At 45.3% G+C, this 15,122-nt stretch overlaps 1 protein-coding gene across 1 annotated transcript in view; it reads left to right on the forward strand.

The window, feature by feature from the left end:
• Positions 1–4,122: 4,122 nt before the first annotated feature.
• SURF4 (surfeit 4) overlaps positions 4,123–15,122 on the forward strand; it is a 28,768-nt gene continuing 17,768 nt past the window's right edge. The window contains exon 1 of the mRNA XM_089677063.1: positions 4,123–4,277. Within this exon, the coding sequence (XP_089533189.1) occupies positions 4,230–4,277 (48 nt within the window). The 5' untranslated portion in view covers positions 4,123–4,229. The remainder of the gene's footprint in view (positions 4,278–15,122) is intronic.

The following is a 15,122-nucleotide window of genomic DNA, read 5'->3' on the forward strand; positions in this document are numbered from 1 at the left end:
CCTTGGACTTCGTGGCTTGGTTTATGCTCTGACATGTACTGTTAACTGTGGGACCTTACATAGACAGGTTTATGCCTTTCGTAATCATGTCCAATCAACTAAATTTCCCACAGGTGGACTCCAGTCAACTTGTGGAAACATCTCAAGGATGACCAGTGGGAACAGGATGCACCAGAGCTCAATTTTGAGTGTCATGGCAAAGGCTGTGAATACTTAGGTACATGTGTTTTTTTTTCCAATTTTTATTTTTAATAAATTGCAAGATTTCAAAACAAACTTCTTTCATGTTGTCATTATGGGGTATTGTTTGTAGAATGTTGAGAAAAAAAATGAATTTAATAAATTTTGGAATAAGGCTGTAACATAACAAAATGTGGCAAAAGTTAAGCGCTGTGAATACTTTCTGGATGCACTGCATATATGTAAAGAGCAGGGGTGGACTGACCATTTGGAAACTCGGGCACTGCCTGAGGGCCCGAGGTCAGTAGGGGGCCCCATGAGATGCCCCAGTACCTTTTTCATAGGTTTTTTTGAGTTTCGGCAAGGACACAGGAGCCCCATGAGTTGTCAGTCCGCCCCTGGTAAAGAGCACTATATAAGTACCTGTAATAATATTATACTTACCTGATCCTCCCTGTATAAGACCTGTCCCTCTAGCTCCTGAACCCCCACGTTCTACCAGTCTTGAGAAGTGGACTGTCCCTGACGTCATCAAGCCCAGCGCAGACTCCACAGACCTGCTTTAGATGATGATAACGTCAGGAACATTCCACCACTGGGAAATGACATTTGCCGGTAGAATGGAAGATCAGGGGAGTATAACTACCCCTTCCCGGACAAAATGAGCAGTTAACCCTTGCAGTGTGGGCACAGCCCCACTGCAAGCTGAAACTTTTCTTTAACCAGACTTGGACAATAAATATACTTTCCCTGCTATCCCCGCTCCATCCCCAACACACACACACACACACACCTAGGAGACCACCCTAGGAAAAAATCCACACATGATGCTGAGCCTCCATGACTGAAATAAAAATAAATCCAATGTATGGAAGGGACAGGCTAGGGACAGTAAGGATTTGAAGAGCTATATAATCCTGGACAGCCTTCAGCTAGAAGATTAGGTGGGCTCTGCCTGACTTGCTGCAGCTTCCTTTTACACACAGGGTCCGTCTTTCAGTTTTACAGGTGGACCTGATTGGATGGCCCATTCAACCCTATGGGCTGCTGGGTGTAAACGGACTTATGTCCGTTTACACCCACCTATCTTCGGGTCTGAGAGGTGAGGTCCACTAAAAGCAAACGGAAGGCGATCAGTCCACTTCAGTTTAAGTGGGTTGGATTGGAAGGTCATTGGGTGTAAATGGACAGGGGAGCTAGTTTACCGTTGGCTGCCTATAGAGCAGAGTGGACTCTGTCATGTCCACTTTACATAAACTGAGCGGACATGGACCTGTCATCCACCCGCTCTGCTGTGATCAGCAGACAGATCCCATGCTGATCAATCGGAGGCCACACTGTGTGAAAGGGGCCTAAGGCTGGAGTCCAGCTTTAATGTATGAAAAGTCGTACACAGGGGTGGACTGACAACTCATGGGGCCCGTGTCCTTGCCCAACCTCAAAAAAGCCTATGAAAAAGGTACCAGGGGCATCTCATGGGGCCCCCTACTGACCCAGGGCCCTCGGGCAGTGCCCGAGTTTCCAAATGGTCAGTCCGTCCCTGGGCATACAATACAGTGCGCTGTTATCCACTGTGAATGAGCTTTAAAGCCAACATGTTCTTAAATGCTCTCCTCATTAGAGCCACATATTCACCTTTCCTTAACCGCTTAACCACCACTGTATAGCAGATATACTGCTACATGGCAGCACAGGTGCACAAAATTAAGTATACAGTATGTGATTTTGCATTTCTGGGGGCGCACGCAAGCACCTTACCCGTGCCGCCATTCGCAGCCGTGGATGTCAATCACCAGGTCCCGACCGGTGATTAACTGCCAGTGCCCAATGATTACGGACAATCATCGAAGGGGAGGAGGACTGTTTTGTTTACAAACAGTATTCCTCCCTGTCAGCTCGGCACACTACTCAGGATGACTGTGCACAGCACAGTCATACTGATCAGTGTGCTTACAATAAAGCACACACCCCCGCCCCCTAGTAAAACACTCCCTACACACCATTAACCCTTTGATCGCCCCTCACATTAACCCCTTCCTGCCCAGTGTCAGTGCTGTCTTTTAGCACTAATCACTGTATTGATGTCACTGGGGATGTCAGTGACACCAAGTTAATCCCCCCCAGTGTCAGAATGCCCGCCACAGTCTTGCTAAAAGTCGCTGATTGCTGCCATTACTAGTAGGGAAAAAAAATCCCAGTATCTATACCGCCATTTGTAAATGCTATTTCACGTAAACCAAATAATTTACACATATTGGGATTTTTTTTTTTTAGCAAAGACATGTAGTAGAATACATTTTGGCCTAAGTTCATGACGAAATTTGTTTTTTTTTTTTTACTGGACATGTTTAATAGCAAAAAGTCAAAAATATTGTTTTTTTTCTCAAAATTGTAGGTCTTTTTTTGCTTATAGCGCAAAAAATAAAAAAGCACAGGTGATTAAATACCACCAAAAGAAAGCTCCATTTGTGAGAAAAAAAGGACGTAAATTTAATTTGGGCGCGCTGTTGCATGACCACGCAATTGTCAAAGTAACGCAATGCTGTAACGCAAAAAATGGCCTGGTCAGGAAGGGGGGTAAATCCTCTGGAGTGCAAGTGGTTAAAGATGTTCTGTGCTGACAGAATCAGCAAGTAATGACAACACAAATAGTTATTTTTGATCCAATAAAAGCTTACTTGAACAACCTCCTTTTATAGACAGCTCTGCCTGTCTGTTGGTCTTCTCTTCCTGCAACTTCCTGGATTCCCAGCATGCTTTGCAGCTTCTCCTTTAGGCCTTGTTCACACCATACATGCAGAAAAACTGATGGAATATGATTTCACTTGCAGAGACATCAGTTCACACCAGTTTTCAAGTGCGCCTCAATGAGTTTTCTACACGTTGCAGATTCCTGCTCAGAAAAAATCCACAGGTGATACCAGTGTTGTGGTGTGAACAGGGCACATAGAGAACAATGGATCTTGTTGTGCCCTTGCAGAACGCATGCAGAAAAAGTGACGTCTCTGCACCATGGTGTGAATGAGCCCTCACGGTTTACTTTCAAATCCTGTATAATAATAATTTACAATGACTACATATCCCATGGTACCTTGCTGCCTACAAACTGATTTCTGTGCTGACTCCGCCTCCTGAAACTCCTCCTCCTGCGTTATATGAAACTATTAAAATAGTTTTTCACATTTTAAAATGGGGTGTCTCAAGACTGTCCATAATTTTAAAGGGTGTTGTGAATGAAAAAAGGTTGAGAAACACTGATCTAAGTGACCATAAATACACGTAATACATGATGATTTATGTGTGTAAACGGACAGGATGCCAGAGAAAAGTCCTCTTTACACAGATACCACTTCCTGGCCAAAATGCTGGGCTGCCATTTCATTTTATGGTTCAAGACTTCTAAAGTCTTGCTCATATTTTACAAGCGCCCCCCATCCTCATCCAGTACCTCCTATACCTCTTCCAGTACCCCTTGTACTCCATGCAGTACCTCCTATAACTCTTCCAATATCCCATCCAGTGCCCCCTGCACATCTTCCAGGACCCCATGCAGTACCCCTGTAATCCATTCAGTACCCCCTGCACCTCTTATAGTACCCGCTGTACCCTGTCCAGTACCCTTTGTACTGCTTCCAGTACACCCATAAACAGTACACACTCATCTTCCTTCAAGCTTCGTATACATCCTTTCCTTAGCATATACCCCTCCCATGTACCCCTGCTCTCAGTGTATACCCCTCTCTTCTCCCCTCCCATACACAGTGTATGCCCTTTCATCTCGTATACAAAGTATGCACTCCTCCCCTCAGCCTCTAATCTCTCCTCTCACTAGAACTCCCTCCCCTCAGTGTACGCCCCGCCTTTCCTATCCTCATTTTATCTCCTAGATATCTCCCAGATACCTCCTCTTCCAGGCCACGCCCATCTCCCCAGCCTACTCCGTCCTCGCTCCTCCCCGGCCCCGCCCTCGGTGGGTCTGATACGTGGCAGGCGGTGGAGCGGGTCGCTTTGCGGAGGGGGCGGGGCTGTGCCGCCACTCATCTCTCATCATGGGACAGAACGACATGATGGGTGCTGCCGAGGACTTCGCCGACCAGGTGAGACAGAGGGGACCGGGACCCCCCGGGGTTCTCCATGTAACCTCCACGTGTAATCGGGATTCTCGTGGCCGCCCCACCTGATCGCCGGGAGAATTGATAGCCCTGGCTGGGTCACCTCAGGGTGGGCTCCATCTCCCACCATTGGGGCCCCCAGACTATGTACACACCTGTATAATGGGGGCCCTACTGCACGCCGTGTATATGGGCTACGCCTGTGTACCGAGGGGGCCCACGATCCCTAAACCGAGCAGTCCATGGGCCCTCACATGTCTTCTATACCCTGGGGCCCCTACTACATTCCCTGCTCCCCCCCCCACATATCCTCTGTGCACTGGGGCCCCTACTACATTCCCTGCTCCCCCCCACTTATCCTCTGTGCACTGGGGCCCCTACTACATTCCCTGCTCCCCCCCCCACATATCCTCTGTGCACTGGGGCCCCTACTACATTCCCTGCTCCCCCCCCCCCACACACACACACACACACACACACACACATATCCTCTGTGCACTGGGGCCCCTACTACATTCCCTGCTTTCCCCCCCCCCCCCCACACACATATCCTCTGTGCACTGGGGCCCCTACTACATTCCCTGCTCCCCTCCCCCCCCCCCCCCACATATCCTCTGTGCACTAGGGCCCCTACTACTTCCCCCCCCCCCCCACATGTCCTCTGTACACTGGGGCCCCAACTATATTCCCTGCTCCCCCCCCCCCACATGTCATCTGTACACTGGGGCCCCACTACATTCCCTGGGCCCTCACACCTATAATCCATACACAGGACCCCTCAATACATTCCCTGGGCCCTCACATGACATCTGTACACTGGGATCCCACTACATTCCCTGGGCCCTCACATGTCATCTGTACACTGGGGCCCCACTACATTCCCTGGGCCCTCACACCTATAATCCATACACAGGACCCCTCAATACATTCCCTGGGCCCTCACATGACATCTGTACACTGGGATCCCACTGCACTCCCCGGGCCCTCACATGACAGCTGCACACTGGGGCCCCACTACATTCCCCGGGCCCTCACGTGACAGCTGTACACTGGGGCCCCACTACACTCCCCGGGCCCTCACGTGACAGCTGTACACTGGGGCCCCACTACACTCCCCGGGCCCTCACGTGACAGCTGTACACTGGACCCCCACTACATTCCCCGGGCCCTCACATCTATAATCCGTACACTGGGAATCATAGTCCATGCGCTGGATGCACATATTTTGATGCCCAGACTGAAGTGACTGCACATGTAATGTGACCCTTGGTATCTGCTCTGAGTCCATGATTGGCTGAGTTCATGTATTGCTGGTTCTCCACTGAGTGGACAGATCTGCTGTACATAAAGTCACTCTGACTGACACTTCACACAATGATCGCTGTCATGTCTACCAGCCAGTGTGGGGCCCCTGTGCCATCAGCCACCTGACAATGGGACTGGCCTGGACCGGGTGGGCATCTCGGTCTTATGTCCTGTCTATAGGGGTGTGTTGGCAGTGTGGGTCCCCCAAATGGTGTCACTGCTCTGTGTTCAGGGACTTTTATGTGCTGGACTACCCTGACACTACGGTGCCCTGAAAGGCCAATCTACGGCCATTGTGATGACAGACCAGGGAAGCAGAAGAACTGAATCGTGATGGAGGTGCTAAGAGGGAAAGGCTGACTAAAGTTTTCGAGAGAGATGGGCACACGTAGGAATGTTCTAGAGAGATGGGCACTCATGAGAAGGGCTAGGTGAGGCTATAGAGCAATGGGCACATATGGGAATGGTGAGTGAGGTTATAGAAGGACAGATACATGAGAAGTAAAAAGCCTTCTGGGTGCAGCTTTCCCCTCAGCCCCCCCTTATATTTACCTGAGCTCCATCTCAATCCACCAATGTGCATGAGAGCTGGTCTCATTTCTCCTCATTTTCTCATACAGCAGCAGGAGCCATTGTCTCATTCTGCTGTTAGTCACAACCAATGAGGATAGAGCAGGGGCCAAGCCACTCTGTGAGGGAATGGACTATGTCCATTCAGAGGAGGATGGCTCAGGAGTGAGCTTGCTTGAGTGCCCTCATAGCAAGAGTCTTGCTATTGGGGGCACCCAGAACAGGGGAGGAGCCAGGAGTGCTAGCGGGGGATCCAAAAAGAAGAGGATCAGGGCTGCTCTCTGCAATACCATTGCACAGAGCAGGTAAGTATAACACGTTTATTTATTTGTTTTTTTTTAAATCACAACCTTTTGAATCACTTTAACCTCTTGTTCACATCTGTGCGGGTGGTGCTGCTGCGGAACCCACACAAATACCTGCTGCACCACCCCTGCAGAAGAATGCAGGACCCGCAGGCGGGTCCCATTAGTTCTAATGGCACGCCGCCTGCACTGGAAATTGCAACCGTAATGCTGGGACTTATTTCCTGCATGTCCCGGAATACTTGAGTCCATTCCCCCCCCCCCCAACCTTGGCTGGGAGTCAATGGCTCCTGCTGCTGTGAGTTGAATCCTGTGAGCAGAGAGCTGGAGTGGGGCCAAACCATGCACCGTGTGTGTCAATGGACACACATAGCCCAGCTTGAGAGCATGCATGTCTGTTCCCATAGCAAGCTGAACGCTGTGGGGGCGGACACAGGAGAGAAGGAGCAGGGAGCTCCAGAGGGGACCCTAGAAGAGGGGGCTGGGGCTAACTGGGTGCAATACCATTATACAGAACAGGTAAGTATAACATTTATTATTTTAAAAAAGGAAAATTGAATATAGAAACACTTTAGGTTATAGAGAGATGGGCACACATGAGAATGGCTGGGTGAGGTTATAGCAGGACAGGCAGTTGCATAATTTTAAGGCAGAAAGTAAAGTTGTTTAGCAATTGGCACAGCATTCTAGTGACGGGTGCAGGAAAAACGAGTTTATTCGTTAGAAGCAGGATCGGCTTCTCTAATGTGGTTGTTTTTAGGGATCACCTAATGGTAGACAGAGTAGGAGATGGCTGGACAGATTGGGGTAAGGGGTTCCAGAGGATGGGAGAGGCTCTGGAGAAGTCCTGGAGGTAAGCATTGGAAGAGTTGATGAGGGAGTTAGAGAGCAGCAGGTCTTGTGAGGACCAGAGTGGTTTGGTTGGTACTTTGAGACTAGGTTAGTGATGTAGCTGGGGGCAGTGTTGTGGATGGCTTTGTGAGGTGTTAGTATTTTTAATTGTATTCCTTGGGTGAGCGGGAGCCAGTGAGGGATTGGCAGAGTGGGGTAGTGGACACTGAGTGGTTGTCAGGTGGGTGAGTCTGGCATCAGCATTAAAGTGGGTCTAAAGACTCAAGGTGTTTTGTACCTTCATGCATTCTATGCACGAAGGCAAAAAACCTTCTGTGTGCAGTGGCTCCCCCCCAATCCTCCTTACCTGATCTCCCTCCGATCCAGCGATGTTCATCATATCCTCGAGAGAGTCTTATGGACCCATAGAGCAGTGGCTCGGGAGCGAGCATGCAGCGGTGCCCCCAGGGCATGGGGCTTTCTCTGGGGTCATTGCTCAAGGGTGAAGAGCCAGGAATCTGGTGGGGAGATGCAAAGAGAAGAGAATCATGGCTGCTCTGTGCAAAACTACTGCACAGAGCAGGTAAGTATAAACATGTTTGTTATTTCGAAAAAAATAAAGTATCACTTTAATGATGGACTAAAGGGGAACAGCTTGTGTAAGGGCTTATGTGCACTGCAGCTGCTAAACTGACGTTTAAGAGCAGTTGAGTGTTTTTTTTCAGCCCCACTACCCCAAAGCTGACCTGGCCTGGTATGGTTCAGGAGGGGGTGGTTGCTCGCTTGCCCCCCCCCCCCTTTCCTGACCTGCTGGCCTGCATGCTCAGATAAGGGTCCGGTATGGATGTGGGGGGAACCCCAAGCTTTTTTTTTTTTTAACTAAATTTTGGAGTGGGGCTTCCCCTCAAAATCCATACCAGACCTGAAGAGCTTGATATGGATGGAGGGGGGACCCCACACCATTTTTTTATTTTATAATTGCCGGCAACTTTTTTTGGGGGGAATCCCTCTTGACAGCGGAAACATTCGCGCATGCTGACGGTTTTAGCCTACAATTTCTAGCAGTCAGTTTCCAGTGGTCAGAATTGTTTTTCAAACACCCTGTGTACATGAGCCCCAAAGGTAAGCCAATGAGGAGGGAGTTGCAGCCAAGATATAACCAGGGAGTGAATTAGCTTTGTGATGTCATTGGTTAGGAAGCAGCATACTTTGGAGCTGTTGCGGCAGATGATTTGAACAGTGGTTGGATGTGGGGCTGAAAGGAGAGCTCAGAGTCCAGGATTACACCCAACAACTTGACGTGTGGGGACGGACTGACAGTTGTGCCATCAACAGTTGGGTGAAGGGGCGAGTGGGGGAAGAATTGTTGGGGTCAAATACCACATGAATTTTTGAGTTAAAATAACTTGTGGTATTTATTTCAAAAGTAGTCAATTCACTAAAAAAAAGTGTTATTTACCCAATGTGTTCATAATTGTTTTTGTATTTTTACATGTTATCTCAGAAGACATAAATGTACACAGAAATGTGAAACTGAAAACCTTCTAGTGTGTTTTTATTCACAGCACCATCTTCCCCTGGTGAAATGTTACAATTTATTTCCATTCCTGAGCTCAGGGGAGAGCATTTCCACACTGATACATTGTATACTTTTCATTTACTTTGTATTTTGCTAAAATACCGACTGCCTACTGGTAGGTGATACATAACGACTCTGTCCTCGATTTCAAACTGCTCTGCTGAAATGACATCACAGAACTGCATGTTCAGGTGCCATTCATTTTAATGGCACCTGAAAACAGTGCGGTTCTGACACGATTGTCTCGCTGCAATCGCCGCAAACCACATCACGGAAAGCATGTTGCCCAAAAGAAGTTCCTGACCTTCTGTCTGCGATTCAAAACACCCAAGTGTGAATGTAGCCTTAGTAAAGTGACTTTAATTTCTTTTTTTTTTCCCGGTATTTAACTCGCATTCAATATTTTACTTTGATCAATTGACTTTTGTTATCTCACACGATATTTCTTAGAAATAGATCACGTGACCTTCATAACCTTTGGTAACCTTTAGTGAACTGACCCCATTGTGAGCTACGTTTTGAGGAAACAGTGTGACATCTACAGGTGAAACTCGAAAAATTAGAATATCATGCAAAAGTTCATTTATTTCAGTAATGCAACTTAAAAAGTGAAACGAATATATGAGAGAGACTCATTACATGCAAAGCAAGATAGTTCAAGCTGTGATTTGTCATAATTGTGATGATTATGGCTTAGAGCTCATGAAAACCCCAAATCCACAATCTCAGAAAATTATAATATTACATGCAATCAATAAAACAAGGATTGTACATAGAACAATATCGGACCTCTGAAAAGTATAAGCATGCATATGTACTCAGTACTTGGTTTGGGCCCCTTTTGCAGCAATTACTGCCTCAATGCGACGTGGCATGGAAGCTATCAACCTGTGGCACTGCTGAGGTGTTATGGAAGACCAGGATGCTTCAATAGCAGCCTGCAGCTCTTCTGTATTGTTCGGTCTCATGTCTCTCATCTTTCTCTTGGCAATGCCCCATAGATTCTCTATGGGGTCCAGGTCAGGCGAGTTTGCTGGCCAATCAAGCACAGTAATCCCACGGTCATTGAACCAGGTTTTGGTGCTTTTGGCAGTGTGAGCAGGTGCCAAGTCCTGCTGAAAAATGAAGTCAGCATCCCCATAAAGCTTGTCTGTGGAAGGAAGCATGAAGTGCTCCAAAATCTCCTGGTAGACGGCTGCGTTGACCCTGGACTTAATGAAGCACAGTGGACCAACACCAGCAGATTACATGGATCCCCAAATCAACACAGACTGTGGAAACTTCACACTGGACTTCAAGCATCTTGCAGTGTGTGCCTCTCCATTCTTCCTGCATACTCTGGGTCCTTGGTTTCCAAATGAGATGCAAAAGTTGCTCTCATCAGAAAAGAGGACTTTGGACCACTGAGCAACAGACCAGGTCTGTTTTTCTTTAGCCCAGGTAAGACGCTTCTGACATTGTTTGTTGTTCAGGAGCGTCTTGACAAGAGGAATACGACATTTGAAGCCCATGTCCAGGATCCGTCTGTGTGTGGTGGCTCTTGATGCACTGACTCCAGCCTCAGTCCACTCCTTGTGAAAGTCCCCAACACTTTTGAATGGCCTTTTCCTGACAATCCTCTTCAGGCTGCGGTCATCCCTGCTGTTTGTGCACCTTTTTCTTCCACACTTTTCCCTTCCACATAACTTTCTATTAATGTGCTGTGATACAGCACTTTGGGAACATCCAACTTCTTTTGCAATTACCTTTTGAGGTTTTCCCTCCTTATGGAGGGTGTCAATGATGGTTTTCTACACAACTGTCAGGTCAGCAGTCTTTCCCATGATTGTGATTCCTACTGAACCAGACTGAGAGACCATTTAAAGGCTCAGGAACCCTTTGCAGGCGTTATGGCTTAATTAGCTGATTAGAGTGGGACACTTTGAGCCTAGAATATTGCACCTTTTCACAATATTCTCATTTTCTAAAATTGTGGATTTGGGGTTTTCATGAGCTGTAAGCCATAATCATCACAATTATGACAAATCACGGCTTGAACTATCTTGCTTTGCATGTAATGAGTCTATCTCATATATTAGTTTCACCTTTTAAGTTACATTACTGAAATAAATGAACTTTTGCACAATATTCAAATTTTTTCGAGTTTCACCTGTATATTGATCAGTCTGTTTATCTTTTATTTATTTCAGGTATATTCACATCTGTCCCTAACCCTCAAGGAGCGTACAATCTAAGGTCTCTGACATTCATACATACACATACTAGGACCAATTTAGACAGGATCCAATTAACCTACCAGCAGGTCTTTGGAGTGTGGGAGGAAACCGGAGTACCCGGAGGAAACACAAGCACAGGGAGAACATGCAAACTCCAGACAGGTGGTGCCATGGTTGGGATTTGAACCAACAACCCTAGTGCTGCCAGGTGGAAGTGCTAACCATTTAGCCACTGTGCTGCCTATTAGTAAATTGGTGATGTGTGATGGTACTGATTGGGTGAACTGAGGGGTAGAAAGTTCGATTTGGGTGTCATCAGTGTAGACATGGTTATAAAATAAGTATTGTTGTGGTAAATGAGTGTATGAATTATAGAGACTCCTTCACTATTACATATGCTAGTGATGGTGTGAAATGTGATGTTTTCCTCTTGGGGTGGAGTAGCCCTAACTTGCCTGTGCCTGTTACAGTGGAGTCGTCTGCCATTCTCTGTTGTGCACTATGGCTCCTATGTTAGCTGCTGCCAGAGATGCTGAGATTGTTACCAACATAGGGAAACGCCTCTACACATGTACACCTATGGCAGCTGATCACCTCCTCTCATTGTTTTCAAACAGCACTTGAGGAATCTAATTAAGATGGTGTGGTGTGCAGTGCTGGAGGTAATTCAGGTCACTAGGACACCTAAAATGTACAGTTGGAAATTTAACTTTTTAGTTTGGGTAAATGACTCCTTAAAGTGAAACTTGAGGCCAGAATTAAAGCTGGGCGAACAGGCAGGCATTGTAATGTAGAAGAGACATACTTTGCGTTACTTACCTCCCTGTCCACCCTTGTACAGTGAGCTGCGCACATGCAACTCACTGTACAAATTTTTGGCAATGCCCATTCTAACTGAACTTTTGCGCATGCGCGACATCCCCAACCAGCCAGTCACAGTGGCTGGCGGTCAAGACTCGAGCATCCACCCAGAGATGTCAGTAGCCAGGTGGGGAGGTCAGGAACGGCACATCACTGGAGCCGAGGTGAGTATAGTTCTGCTTTAACAAATGACCCTTATGAAAATAAAGCCTAGTACACTGAGAAAATCAGGCTAATGATCATCTGATTTTCCACGAAGGTGCATAATCGTGATGTAACAAACAATGGATTCATTTATACGAAAATTCTCGGCTTACGTAGACAAATTTTTTTTGTTATTGTTTTTTTGTGACCTCTGTGCATAATCATGATGTAACAAACAATGGATTCATTTATTCGAAAATTCTCAGCTTACGTAGACAAATGTTTTTTGTTTTGTTTTTTGACCTCTATCTTGATGCCAGCTTCTTCCAGGTCGTTCTTTGCTTCTGATCATACACATTTTTTAAAATTGGAATATTTCTGTATGACTACTATAGACATTGAGCGACAATCGGACATTGTGTTACGTAAAATAAAAATTTTCTAGCTTGCACCTTTTTTGTTTTTTTACTCAGTGGAATCAGCTGACGAAAGCACTGTACTAACAAACCGATAATCAGACGATCTTTCCTCGTATGGAAATTATCGTACAATATTATTATCGTGTGTACGGACCTCAAGACTGGTAGGGTGATCCTACTATCTGGCCAGTATGTCCTGATACCAATCTCCTAAAGAACCACAATCCCCCAATGCTATTTGTAAAAGAGGTCAGGGACTGATTTCTAATTGAGTTAGAAACTCATGCTGCAGAACATATGTAGGCTATTATTGCTGCTGTCATAAAATTCTAGTTGTTTGGCTGCAGATCCATTGGCTTTCATATATTGTTGCTCACTGGGATCCAATATGCAGATCAGTGATTCTGACTCGGCTATATGCTTGTTTTAGGTTGGAGAAAGCCAGAAAACTTTGTATGCAAAGTTTACCGATTGGTTCCTGGGGGGTTCCCCATGATGCTTAGGCATTCCACATGTTCCTGTGGCAGGAAGTCCTCCACCATGTGTAAGCTCCAAGTCACCAATTGGAACTTACAGAGGACTATCTCTTCTGGCTCTCCATGTCCAAATGTATCATCAAAGGGAAGACAACTAGAAGCTTTGGCAAATTTCAGGCTTTCATTAAACCCTTTTCAGTGTAACTTTGGGTAGGGTGTCCAGTAACTTAAGACAACATTATGGCACATTGGAAAATGTTCATGAAAGTGTGGTTTGTCTCGTTCAGTTTGGAGAGAATCTTCCCATTGTGTGATTGTCTGACGATTAGACTAATTTGTGTGTACACATTGAATTCACCATAGTGGATGGTTGCAGTATTTAAGCTGGCCATACAATCCGTAATTTTAGTCTGGTTCCTAATGAATATGCTGCATTGCATCCATTTCTCGCAGGCAAACCCTTTCAGAAATTCAACAAAGAGTGGCTTTTTGGTGGTTAATTTTCTTATCACTAAATATTTATTTTTTATCTTTGCTGACTGGAGGCAGATGTTCTCTATGGCGGTTTCCTGGAAACGGCACTGACTCACTGTGTCTTTACAGGGCACTAATGAGCGAAGGAGAGCTGTTTTCTGGTTTTTAAGCAAAAACCAGTTAATTTGATTGTTGAATGTTTGTATTCTACTGGGAAAAAGGAAAAAAAAATATTCATTTAGGTCCTTTTTGTTTAGAGGTTAGAAAGGGTTACTGGTGGATAAACTATTAAGTACATGCTATAAAGCTATATTTTATTAATTTTTGATATTTTATGTAACGATATTGTGTTTCATAGATTAATTTATATGTTACAATCTAGTATGTACTCTCCTGCTTGGATATGTCTCTTGATGTATTTAATGTTTAAGATTGTATATTCCACTAATTGCCATGTATATTTATTTCTGCACACTAGATGGCAGTGTGTATACAAATTCCTCCTTTTTTACATATAATTTGTTGATTTTGAGCAGTAACCTTGGAATCTGATCTGGACAATTAAATTTATTTACATGATTTTCATTCATAAATTTATGGCCATACACAATTTGGCCAGTTACTAGTAGTGCACCAAAATGAAAATTCTGGTGCTGAAAACGAAAATTCAAAATACATTTGGGCGAAAACCGAAATGCGCAGTTTTTAAAAATTAATATATATTTTTGGGGAAAAAATACTTTGATTAAAAAAAAAATATATATATATATATATATCTATATCTATCCCTATTGTTTTGTAAAATATGTAAGAGGACGTTACGGCAAGTAAATAGATACCCAACATGTCACGTTTTAAAATTGCGCACGCTCGTGGCATGGCTTAAAACTGCTGTACTTAAAAAATCTCCATGGGTGATGCTTTAAAAACTGCTACAGGTTAGCTGTATAAAGTTAAAGGAGGTCTTGTGCAATAGTTATTGCTCTTACTCCGACGTTCATGGCGATAGCTCACATGTGTGGTTTGAACACCATTTACATGTGTGGGCATGGCCTACGTATGCGTTCACCACTACGTGCGCACGGGGCACTGTAAACTTTAAAAAAAAAACATTTAATTTTTTTGGCACTGTTCCTTTTAAAAAATAAAATTGTAATCACTTTTATTATCACAACAAATGCATGCATCCCTTGTGATAGGAATATTTAGTGACAGGTCCTCTTTATGGAGAGATGTGGGGTCAATAAGACCCCACATCTCTCCTCCTAAAATGTAACGCATTAGATCAAAAAAAGCATTGATCTAGTGCTTTTAAAAAAAAAAGATGGCCTGAACCAGAAGAGACATCGCTCCGGTCCTCCAAGGGCATAGAGATCTTTGGCAGCCATCTTTCCTTCACCCATCTCTATGCCCAGCGCCGGGATCGATGGTTTCTCAGGTAAGACTGAACTACCGGGCGGCAGGGAGGTTTTTTTGGCACCTGTATCATCGGTGCTTTTTTTTTTTTTTTTTTTTTCCATTTCCGCGGACAGCTGAAAGGGGTGTTTTCAGCCACCGGAATTTCGGTGCATCCCTACCAATTACATATGTGTCCATCATTCATGTCTTTTATTTTTCATATTGAGGCTTGGTTTTCATACTGGCCTCTTC

Source organism: Staurois parvus, unplaced genomic scaffold (assembly GCF_062004578.1).
Source record: "Staurois parvus isolate SC_StPar_1 unplaced genomic scaffold, SC_StPar_1.0 ptg000176l, whole genome shotgun sequence".
In the NCBI taxonomy this organism is placed as follows: domain Eukaryota; kingdom Metazoa; phylum Chordata; class Amphibia; order Anura; family Ranidae; genus Staurois; species Staurois parvus.